This window comes from Mobula hypostoma, chromosome 18, assembly GCF_963921235.1.
Source record: "Mobula hypostoma chromosome 18, sMobHyp1.1, whole genome shotgun sequence".
Classification (NCBI taxonomy): Eukaryota; Metazoa; Chordata; class Chondrichthyes; order Myliobatiformes; family Myliobatidae; genus Mobula; species Mobula hypostoma.
In genome coordinates, this window is record NC_086114.1 from 19,805,349 (window position 1) to 19,817,403 (window position 12,055).

At 42.3% G+C, this 12,055-nt stretch overlaps 1 protein-coding gene across 5 annotated transcripts in view; it reads left to right on the forward strand.

Annotated features, from left to right (window-relative positions):
* Window positions 1-12,055, forward strand: part of LOC134358370 (PH and SEC7 domain-containing protein 1-like) — a 179,616-nt gene that overhangs the window by 70,792 nt on the left and 96,769 nt on the right. For 4 of the 5 annotated variants that reach the window (XM_063070518.1, XM_063070519.1, XM_063070520.1 and 1 more), the window contains 2 exons: window positions 4,679-4,873; window positions 7,984-8,064. The exons of the other annotated variant lie outside the window; for it this stretch is intronic. In XM_063070518.1, coding sequence (XP_062926588.1) covers window positions 4,679-4,873; window positions 7,984-8,064 — 276 coding nt within the window. The remainder of the gene's footprint in view (window positions 1-4,678; window positions 4,874-7,983; window positions 8,065-12,055) is intronic. 5 annotated transcript variants of the gene reach the window in all.

Here is a 12,055-nt window from a genome sequence, read left to right on the forward strand (position 1 = left end):
TCTTGGCCTGGGAAATCCAGGTCTAGTTGTGCGACTAGGCGTCACAACTGGAGTCTTCATTAGTTGCAGTTGGTGACCATGACCTCTGTGTCTTATCATGTCTTTCGCAAGTAGCTGTTTGCATAAGTTACAATAATAAGTAAATGGGTAGGTAGGTAGAGAGTGTAAAAGCAAGATCGTGTTCAAGGAACGTTCATAAATCTGATGGCTGAGAGGAAGAAGCTGTTCCCAAATAAAGACGCTGAGTGTGATTCTTCATGCTTGTGTACCTCTTCTCTGATGGTAGCAATGGGAAATGCCTCCTTAGCTAATGATATTGAGGACAGTGATGATATCAGCAGCATTTACATTGTATGAATGAATTAACTTCAAAAAAAAGAGTAAATTAGCTACCGTAATCCACACATGTGCATTTCTTTAACCTCCTCAATCGCTTTCAGAGAAATTATTCATTGATGTATTGGTAACTGAGTTTGGACTAACCCAGCTGCTCCAAGCAAGGAAATGTCATTTGCAATGCCATAAATGTTGACTAACCATAAGCACACAAGTCTTGCAATATTACAAAAATCACAAACTCTGTTAATACATTTCCCTTGCCTTGCTTCCTGAGTAGCAATCAATTAATAAGAGGCTTTATCAGCCAGAGCACCACGGAGGAAGTATTTAAATTTTATTTTTAATCAGTGGGGAATTTCTCTGTAAACACTTCCCACATATCTTTTGCCTCACATGTCAAAGGGTTTGAACAGAATCCAATAAAGCATCATCCATGTGTTACCAGTAAAGTGTAGTCCAATTATTTTTTTTAAATCTTTGCAAACACCAACACTGCACTTGATAATGGCCTATAGTGCCTAATGGGAAGAAATGGGTGATTTTGGGATCTGAAGGACAGACTTGGAAAACTTTGCAGGTAAGGCAGCATCTGTGGAAAGTTTAAGGCCCACAGATCTTCATCAGAACTGTGAAAGAGAGAGGGGGATGTCGAGTTTCTTGTGTTGGCTGTGATATCAGAGTCAGAATCAGGTTTATTATCAGCGGCATGTGTCGTGAAATTTGTTAACTTAACAGCAGCAGTTCAATGCAATACATAATATAGAAGAAAAAAAATAAAGTAGATCGATTACAGTATAGGTATATTGAATAATTAAAACTTGTGCAAAAACAGAAATAATATCTATTAAAAAAGTGAGGCAGTGTTCAAAGTTCAATGTACACTTAGGAATTGGATGTCAGAGGGGAAGAAGCTGTTCCTGAATTGCTGAGTGTGTGCCTTCAGGCTTCTGTACCTCCTACCTGATGATAACAGTGAGAAAAGGGCATGCCTGCCCTGGGTGCTCGGGACCCTTAATAATGGACGCTACCTTTCTGAGACACCGCTCCTTGTAGGCTAGTACCCAAGATGGAGCTGACTAAATTTACGACCCTCTGCAGCTTCTTTCGGTCCTGTGCAATAACCCCTCACCCTCACATACCAGACAATGATGCTGCCTGTCAGAATGCTCTCCACGGTACATCTATAGAAGTTTTTGAGTGTTTTTGTCGACATGCCAAATCTCTTCAAACTCCTAATGAAGTATAGATGCTGTCTTGACTTCTTTATAGCTGCATTGATATATTGGGACCTGGTTAGGTCCTCCGAGATCTTGACACCCAGGAACTTGAAACTGCTCACTCTCTCAACTTCTGATCCCTCTATGAGGATTGGTATGTGTTCCTTCATCTTACCCTTCCTGAAGTCCACAATCAGCTCTTTCGTCTTACTGATATTGAGTGAAAAGTTGTTGCTGTGACACCTCTCCACTAGTTGGTATATCTCTCTCCCGTACACCCTTTGGTCTCTATCTGAGATTCTACCAACAATGGTTGTATCATCAGTAAATTTAGAGATGGTACTTGAGCTATGCCTAGCCACACAGTCATGGGTACAGAGAGAGTAGAGCAGTGGGCTAAGCACACACCCCTGAGGTGTGCCAGTGTTGATCCTTAGCAAGGTGAAGGTATTATCACCAATCCGCACAGATTGTGGACTTCCAGTTCGGAAGTCGAGGATCCAATTGCAGAGGGAGGTAGAGGCCCAGTTTCTGTAACCTATCAATCAGGATCGTGTGAATGATGGTGTTAAATGCTGAGCTATAGTTAATGAACAGCATACTGACATCGGTGTTTGTATTGTCCAGGTGGTTCTCCAAAGTGCTTTAGAAACCAAATAAGGCATTTAATGTTTGGAATAAATAGTCATCTTCCAAAGGTGATGTGAGAGGGGTGCTTTCTGTGAACTGTCCATTGATGAAGTGGGTGTTCCACCACTGCTTTGTAATGTTTACAATGACTTTGCCGTCCCTTTTCTATGAAATTACTTAATGTAGCCTTTATCCATTTCATTCTGAGGACTATGTTGTTTGAGGGCACTTTGTGTGCAACTATAGGCCACATCCTACACATCAGATTAATGCATTATGTGGGTGGTACTTTGAGGTATTTCAGAGTGTTGGTGTATATCTTTCCATGTTTCCCTTTTAACTGCTTATTTCAAAAGATTTTTCAGTAACCAGTTAATCTGCATGGACTCCATAGCTACTGCATCTCATATCTGCACCAATTTAGAAAAGCAGTCCATTTTTTCCATTGCAGCTTGTTTGAAAATTTGTCTAATCAGAAATAATATTGAAAATTAAACACTACAGACGTCAGAAATTTAAACAAAAACATAAAATGCTGGAAAAACTTAGTAGTTCAGGCAGCTGTTCTAAGGAAGGGTCTTTGACCTGAAGGGGTAACTCTGTTTCTTTGTTCACAGATGCTGCTGGACCTGATAAGGGTTTCTCACAAAGTCACTTTTGTATATAATAGTAGGAAATTCTATGCTGTCATTTACTTCAAAGATTTAAATTAAGATTGTGTTCTGTCACTGAAGGTAACTCTCACCCACACAACTGTAACCAGTGCTAAAAAACTGTTTGAGGAACAGAAATGGCTTCTGTGTAATTCGTGCCAGCATTTTAATATAAATCAATCAAGTAAGTTAAAAATAGAATGACTGGTTATTTGGTCAATGTGGACACTTGCAAAATATGACCATCGTACTTGACAAGAATATAAGTCAAAATTAAATTCTTGTGTTTGAGGTTCTTCTGAAGGTTGTGCCAAAGTTTGAGATGTGTGTAGGTGGAATTGATTTTTCAGTTACTTCATGGACGTGGGTATTGCTGCCAAGGTTGGCATTTAATACCCTTCCCCAATTACCCTCAAGAAACTTCCATGAATTGCTGTGATTCCTCTGGTTAACCCCTCCAATCTGTGGGGAGGAAGTTGTCAGGATTCAACTCAGAGGCCACGAAGGAATGGCAGAATGTTTCCAAGTCAGCTAGGCAACCTGAAGTTGGTGGAATCCACGTGTTCCTGTTGTTTTGTCCTGCCTGATGGAAGGGGTTGTAGAGGTGCCATCAGTAAAAGACACCATTACTTGTAACTTGGGAACTCATAATCTGTTTTATCAAAAGCTTTGGTGGTGTTATTCATTCTTATTGAAATAACTTGGAAAATGTGTAGCCCGGGTGGTTGATGGTTGGGTTGAGTTGTTCTCTGATCCTGGTAATCCATTTGTGAACGTTTTGTCACCATTGGAGGAGACATCATCAGTATGCTGTTTATTTGTCGTGTGTCCTCGGAATGCATGGCCTTTATATACTTATCAATCAGCTGATTATAGACCTCGATCCAATGCGGGCAAAATTCCAGACCACAACGCACAGAGTTTGCCACACAACGAATCAGTATCTAGACAGTTGAGTTTCCGTGATGACGACCAATCAGTTGATAGATGAGTAGATAAAGGCCAAGCATTCGGAGGACACACAATCAATAGTACACTGATAACGTCTCCTCGAATGGCGACAAAACGGTTGCAAATGGATTGCCAAGATCGAAGAACAACACAACCCAACATTCATTCTTATATTAAACTTTATTTAAAAAAATCACAAGAAGCCAAGAGTGGAGATGCCTGAATGGGATATAGTAAATGATGGGCCTATTATGTGACCTTCCACCAAATGATTCCTCAGTTTTCCTGTTTTCCTTCTTTTGTTTGTCACTATCAACTATTTCATCTCTCCCACCTTCTACATCTCACAAACCACTTAGCTGTCCCATTTTCTCCCTTACCCTGCATCTTAAAAAACAATCCAACTCTTTCTACGTTTGTAGTTCTGCTGAAAGCTCATTGACGCGAAACACCAAGTGTTTTTCTCTCCACAGATGCTGCCTGACCTGCCAAGTATTTAAGCATTATTCTGTTTTTTCCTTCAGATTGCCAGGCTTTTATTAAAGTAAATTTATTATCGATGTACGTATATGTCACCATGTACTTGAGATGCATCTTCTTGCAGGCATTTACAGGAAAATAAATACAATAAAATTTATGAAAGTCTTTGTTTGTGTATAGTTTGACAAATAAGCAATGTACAGAAGAAGACAAGTTGTGCAAAAATAAATAAATAAATAAATAAACAATGTTGAGAACATGTTTATAAGTTGTTGAAAGTGAGTCCGTAGGTTGTGGAATCAGTTCAGCATTGAGGTGAGTGAAGTTATTTGTGACTGAATTATGAGAAAGGCAGCGACCAAACACAAAAGCTGGTTTCATTCACTTTTCTGATGTGCTTATTCCCAGTGACAGCAATTTGAACCACTTGGTGGTGGACTCAGAGTCCGAGATGGACAGTACTGAACAGCTGGCGTTGGGAAGCACTGACACTTTGGCCAATGGCAACAAGACTGACCAAGAGGCTGCCAAACGACTGGCCAAACGCCTCTATTACCTGGACGGGTTCAAGAGGTCAGATGTGGCTCGACACCTGGGGAAGAAGTGAGTAGAGCTGGAAACCCAAAGGGTAGAGGGAGGAAGATTGGAAAGAGTGGCAAAGGGAGTGATTTTCTTTTTGTTGGGCTGTCGGCCAACTGAATCAAATTTCTGGAACATGGAACTTAGAACATTGAACATTACAACACAGTACAGGCCCTTCAGCCCACAATATTGTGCTGACCCTGTAATCTTTGTGATCAATCTAATCCTGTCCTCCTACATGGCCCTCTACTTATCTACCATCCGTCTGTTTAAGAATTTCTTAACGGTCCCTAATGTACAGTATGTGCCTCCACTGCCACCCCTGGCAGGATGTTTCATGCACTTACCACTCTCTGTTTTTTAAAAAAAAGCTTACCTCTGGGTGAGTTAAAAAACAGGATGCAACATGCAGCCAGCATTATATTATGTTCACATGAGGAAAGGGAGTGCATTTTAACCAATTCGTCTGTCCAACTACATTACTGCAAACATCCTGTTTTAAAATAATAATCTCAGAAAGTTGGACATGCTGATTACAATGCAGTCAGATCCTCCTCTACATGTCAATAGGGTTGGATGCAGGAAGGAGCTGAAATATATATGTGCTTAATTGCACCCATCTAGTGGCTGGCAACATGGTGTGATTACAAGGAACTTATTTAATATTATAGTACGTATTACATTTGATGTTTACTTGCACACTTTGGATCTAAGTTCCAAGTCGTAAGACATAGAAGCAATATAAGTATATTTGGCCTATCAAGTCTGCCATTTGATCATGGCTGATTTATTTTCTCTCTCAACCCCATTCTCCTACCATCTCCCCATAACTTTGACAGCCTTACTAATCAAGAACCTTTGCTCTAAATATACTCAACGACTTGGGCTCCACAGCTGCCTATGGCAATGAACTTCACAGATTAAGCAACCTCTGGCTAAAGAAATTCCTCACAGACTTGTCAATGTAACTGTCAAGAGGATAGGCTTAATGCTAAATATCCACCATAGTAGGTCCTCTACCGATCTCCGACCCCTGTACAACATCCCCATAGACAGCAACGCTTCTCAGGGGAGTCTGGAAAGTGTGGACCATTTACTGACACCTTGGGAAGGCCAGCATTAGTGGCAACATTTACCAGTGCCTCTGCAGTTGCAGAACAAAACTCGTGGTCTTCTGGTCATTAGTGAACCCTCCCTCCTAGATGTTTATGAGACTGGGACAACCTACATCAGCACAGCTTCATGGGCTGAATGGCCTGTACTGTGCTATACTGATCTATGTCCAATAACATTAGAGAAAGACAGCCAACACCGTCTTCATAAGGTTCACTAAATTCCATTGAAGGATACGTAAACCTACATCAATATCTCTAGCAGAAGCCCTGGTTAGAGGTACTTGACTCCATTGGAGAGACCATGCCATTAGTTAGCCTGACACCAGATTCCAAAAGTGGATACTCTTTTCTGAAGAGATTACTAGGTGTACAGGGGAAAAGATTTAAGAATGCACTTAAAGGATCCTTGGAAAAAAATCCATTTCTAATGACTCCTGGAGAAGTACAGAAGCTATAGTACAAATGGCAGGAGGGCCATGAGTCAGGAGCATGCAGAGATCTTGTGTTTGTTAGTTAGTAAGTAAGTAAGTAAGTAAATAAATGAATAAATGGAATGAACACATCACGTTAAGAACCACTTCCCAGCCAGACACCACCTGTCCCATCTGCGTAAGCTTCTATGGTTCCACATTATCTTCATCATTGAACTGTAGTGAAAGCCTCGAGGAACCACTGGAAAAGAGAAAGCAGGAAGATTTAATATTGAGTACAACTGACAATAAACTTCCCTAGTTCTCCTATTGAACCTTATAATGATTTTTTTCTTTGCCAGAGTTTTCAGTCAGATTATCCAAACTATTCTGTACTCAGCTCAAACCAAACACTTGAAGTTAAAGAATTATTGTACTCAGTGGTTTTATCGTCAAGCAGTGCCTACTGTCTCGATGCTTTACAACATCCAGATGTTACTGGCTAATGCCAGAGGTTCCAAAGCATTTATAGAGCAATAAAAACCTGGATGTGAGCTTGTACTCTCTTGTAGTTTGGTCCAGGTCGGTGTGGATGTGGGAAGACTGCTGCCAGTAAGATCTGGCCTTTTCTGACAATTATCTTTTTTTCACGGTCGCTTCAAATCTCCAAACTCCTCCTTTCCTACCCAGCTGCCCTCCCATACTCCTCTTATTCTCCTTTCCTCTCTATCCAATTTTTTCTCCCTCTTTTTTATTCCTCCTCAACATAACCATTTTTAACACATAGCTTGCAAAACTGTGAGCCAAGTATTTTATCTGTGGCTATTATTTTCTCTCATCTTTTATGTATTCTTTTCATCTCTGTGTGTTTCATTGCCTATCTCTGTTTCTTTGTCTATAATCCCGTCTCTCTCTGTCCCTTGGGCCCCTGTCCCCATTAAAAGCTTTCCACTCCTTATGAATTCATCCTTATGATGCTCGTGTGTCAACCTTCAGTATTCATTCCTTCCTGTGTGTTCTCTGAATCTACGTGACTGTGATGCTGCTGCAAGCAACTTTTCCATTGTACCTGTACCTCACCATAGTAGTGTATATGGTAATAAACTCAACATTTTTCTCCGTCAATTTCATCCTCACCCTCTTTCTCTGACTTTCTCTTACCTTCTCTGTAATTCTCCTCCCTTTCTCTTTGTTGCCTCTTCCTCCCTTTCTGAATTTCCCATTGTTTTTCATTAGTCATTATTTCCTTTTCCTTTGCCCCTCTCCCTTTCTCCTCTCTCTTGCTCTGAGCACCAGCTTCTCTTTCATCCAGCAATCGACTGTCTTTCTCCCTCTCCTCTCCCACTTTGTTTCTCTTGTTCTCTTTTTTGACTCTCACTTTCTATTTTACTCTTCTTCTCTCCTCTTTTCCCATGACACTCTTCTCCCTATACTCCTCTTTCTTTCTGTCTCCCTAATACACTCTCACATGCCTCCTGTCTACCATTCTGTAAATGCGCCATCTCATTTTTATTGTCTGTGAATCGCTCTGTCCATCTCTTCCTCTCTCAAGGTTATTTGTCTCCTCTCATTCCCTTTGTCTATCTTTACTCTCTCCTTGTTTCAGTAATGACTTCAGTAAGATGGTGGCTGAGGAGTACCTTCGATTTTTCGACTTCACGGGACTGAGCTTGGACCAAGCACTGAGGTATGGAATAAAAACCATAAATCTGCCTTCTGTCAGACTTCTTTTCCGTAGTATCTCATTAAAAACATTTTAGCTAATTGATCATTGATGCCACTTTATTACAGAAGTCCTTGCCAGAATCTCCAAAGATAGCCAAAGTTAATCAAGTCAAGCAAAATCCTCTAAGCATACAGTATACAACAACATCTGGAACGACAATCAAAGAGGTCAATCAAAGACTTGTGTCATGTCTCTGGCACAGCCATTGTAGGTGGTGTGTAACTGGTTTGGCACAATTTGTGGTGTGTCCAGTTTTGAGTTCAGAGAAGCAGTATGTAAGGCTGGGCTCTTACTTGCCTGATCCAATGTCTACAAGCACAGGCTCTCCCCAGGGCTGTGTTGTCTCAACCCTCCTGTTCTCACTTTGTACAAATGAACAGAGTAGGCAGTTTAAGTGGTTCGGCACAGATTAGATGGGCCAAAGGGCCTGTTTCTGTGCTGTACTTTTCTATGTCTTTATGACTGTACCTCCACAGACAAATCCTAAAGTTCATGGATGGCAGGATTGTAGTTGGTCTGATCCCCGATAATGATGTAACCTACCGTCAAAGACAGATGTGCTCATGACAACTTGGAGCTTAATACTATCAAGACAGTGGAAATGAGGTTTGACTTCTGCAAACAAATCCCTACTCCCCCCCCACCCCCCCGGAAATTAGTAGTCAAGCTATGTCTGTGGTTGAGTCATTGGAATTCCTGGGGACTACCATTATGTTGAAATGAGACGAGCATGTTATACTCATCACTAGGAAAGCCCAGCAGAGATTGTTCTTCCTATGCCAGTTTAGAAAATTTAGCATCTCAGGGTGTATTCTGATGGAATTTTTACTCAGCCATCATTGAAAGTGCTATGACCACCCAATCACCATTTGGCTTTCTGCCACTTCTTCCCCCTCCAAGTCCTGGTTGCTGCAAGTGGTTCACTCAGTGGAGAAGATCATTGGCTGACGGCTACTGGCAAGAAAAGACCTGTTCATCACCAGAGCGAAGAAAAGAGCTGGAAAAATTACTGCTGACTTCACCCAAACAACTACTTCTTTTGCTCGTTATGCTGCTGGCGTTTAGGGTGGCAATGAAGGTCCTCCATCTCTGGCGGCATTCACGACTTCCTTCATCGAGTCAGTAGCTTCCTCTCTGTCATGGAAGGCCCAGGTGGAGATTCAGGAATACCATCATACACAGATGTAGAAGGATTCTTCATTGCTGTTTCCCAAACAGTTTTGATTGACCAGTCAGGGTTGTTAGCCCTGAGCTGAACCCCAAAACCTGGAGGACCAGTGGATCACTGCAAGTCTGGCCTCTACCCTTTGACCTGTTTGGCATGGGTGATCCTACCGAGAGCCAAAGCACAAAGCCCTGACCCCAGTCAACATAGCTCTCGGGTCATTGAGGCACCAAAGCTTCCAAGCCACGACAAGGTTGTGGTCCTCTTGGAGGCCACTCAAACTAGCAGTCACCTATTCACCAAATTGCCATCAGGGAGACATTACAGGTCCATCACCATCAGGACGACATGACATCCCCAATGCTTCTTTCCTGTAGCTATCCAGCTTTTCAACAAAACTCACATGTAATGCCCTAACTGTCCCTGCACAACATCCGTTAAATGGTCTTTCCTGCTCTCTCTGTTCTGTTGGTAATTATTTAGTCTGTTCATATGTTCACATTTATTTAAGTTTGAGTATTGGCATTTGCGTTAATTGTTGATTGCTCATGGCTGTTTGCACTATTCTCTTGTAAATTGTTGGTTGCTGTTGTGTTGTCTGTTATGGTATGGTCCTGTGTTTTATGCTTGGCACCAAACGACTATCAATTCTGGTATGCATCATCTACTGGCAGTGAAGTATTTCTGATTCCATGGGGACAATCCCCACGCCAGGCTCTGGCCATGTTATCTCAGCTGAGACTTCAGTGCAATGTTCGATTGACCTCCTTGGTTGTTGCTCCCGTTGATGTGTCCTACACTTGAAGGAGCAGTTTAAAAGCCAGTCAAGTGGGGAAGGCACTATACAACACAGAGCTGGAAGGGTTAGTCCCACTTTGGGAGTGCCACATGGTGAAAGCATCCAATCTTCCAATGAAATCCAAATAATGTCCATGTAAGCAACACACATAAAAGTTGCTGGTGAACGCAGCAGGCCAGGCAGCATCTCTAGGAAGAGGTGCAGTCGACGTTTCAGGCCGAGACCCTTCGTCAGGACTAACTGAAGGAAGAGTGAGTAAGGGATTTGAAAGTTGGAGGGGGAGGGGGAGATCCAAAATGATAGGAGAAGACAGGAGGGGGAGGGATGGAGCCAAGAGCTGGACAGGTGATCGGCAAAAGGGATAAGAGAGGATCATGGGACAGGAGGTCCGGGAAGAAAGATAAGTGGGGGGGGGGGGACCCAGAGGATGGGCAAGGGGTATATTCAGAGGGACAGAGGGAGAAAAAGGAGAGTGAGAGAAAGAATGTGTGTATAAAAATAAGTAACAGATTGGGTACGAGGGGGAGGTGGGGCATTAGCGGAAGTTAGAGAAGTCGATGTTCATGCCATCAGGTTGGAGGCTACCCAGATGGAATATAAGGTGTTGTTCCTCCAACCTGAGTGTGGCATCATCTTTACAGTAGAGGAGGCCGTGGATAGACATGTCAGAATGGGAATGGGATGTGGAATTAAAATGTGTGGCCACTGGGAGATCCTGCTTTCTCTGGTGGACAGAGCGTAGATGTTCAGCAAAGCAGTCTCCCAGTCTGCTTCGGGTCTCGCCAATGTATAAAAGGCCACATCGGGAGCACCGGACACAGTATATCCATGTAAGTGCTTCTTTAGTATATTCAATAATTTCCTTTGGGATAAATAAAGTTTTATCTTATTTTATTTTATTGACTTCCCATCAAATCTAATCTCCTCAAATAAAACCGCCAGTGCACTCTGATCTGCTTTAAATAGCAACGTATTCAGAAGCACAAGAGCTTCTGCAGATGCTGGAAATCTAGAGTAACACACACAAAATGCTGCAGGAGTTCAGCAAGCCGGGAAGCTCCTAATGAAGGGTCTCAGCCCAAAACATCGACTGTTTATTCCTTTCTATAGATGCTGTCTGACCTGCTGAGTTCCTCTCATGTTTTGTGTGTGTTACAAGGTGTTCAGGAGGACCTCCCACCACTCAGTCCTATCTTTCCAGTGTCTCCTGCATATTCATAAAGACTCGTGACTGCTTGCGAATACGATGGCTTTCAACCAATGGGATGGAGGGAGCTGCAGTGTTGTGTAAACACCAGCAAATTAAATTTCTGTTGGTTTTAGCTGGGTTACAGTTTTGACTGGCTGTGATATCATTGTTTGAGATTCCTTTTATTGTATTCAGTCAAACAGCCTTTTGTCCCCTTCCTCCAATATGTTTGTAATTAATGGGCATTTATTTAAGATAGAAAGCACACAATTTCTGTTTTAAAAAAACTCAAGGTTTTTCCCCCTCTGTTGGGTTCACCAGTTCCTGGTGACCTCAAGATAAAACTCAGGACTGGGCAACTCAGAGGCACCACTATCCTGACAAGGATCTAGGGTAAACGTGAGAAATTCTGCCAATGCTGGAAGTCCACAGAAACACACTCAAAATGCTGGAGGAAACTCGGCAGGTCTGGCAACGCCTATGGAAATGAATAAAGAGTCGACATTTCAGGCTGAGATTCTTCAGGATTGGAAAGGAAGGGGGAAGATGCCAGAATAAAAATTTGGGGGGAAGAGGAAGCAGGATAGATTGAAGGTAGGGGTTGAAGCCAGGTAGGTAGGAAAGGTAAATGGCTGGAGATGAAGGAATCTGCTAGGAGAGGAGAGTGGACCATAGGAGAGAGGGAAGGAGGAGGGGACCCAGGGGAGGTGAGAAGAGGTAAGTGGACGAGTGGGGAATAGATGAAGAGGGAAGGGGGAGGGGTTTTTTTTAATCAGAAGGGAAAATCAATATTCAGGCC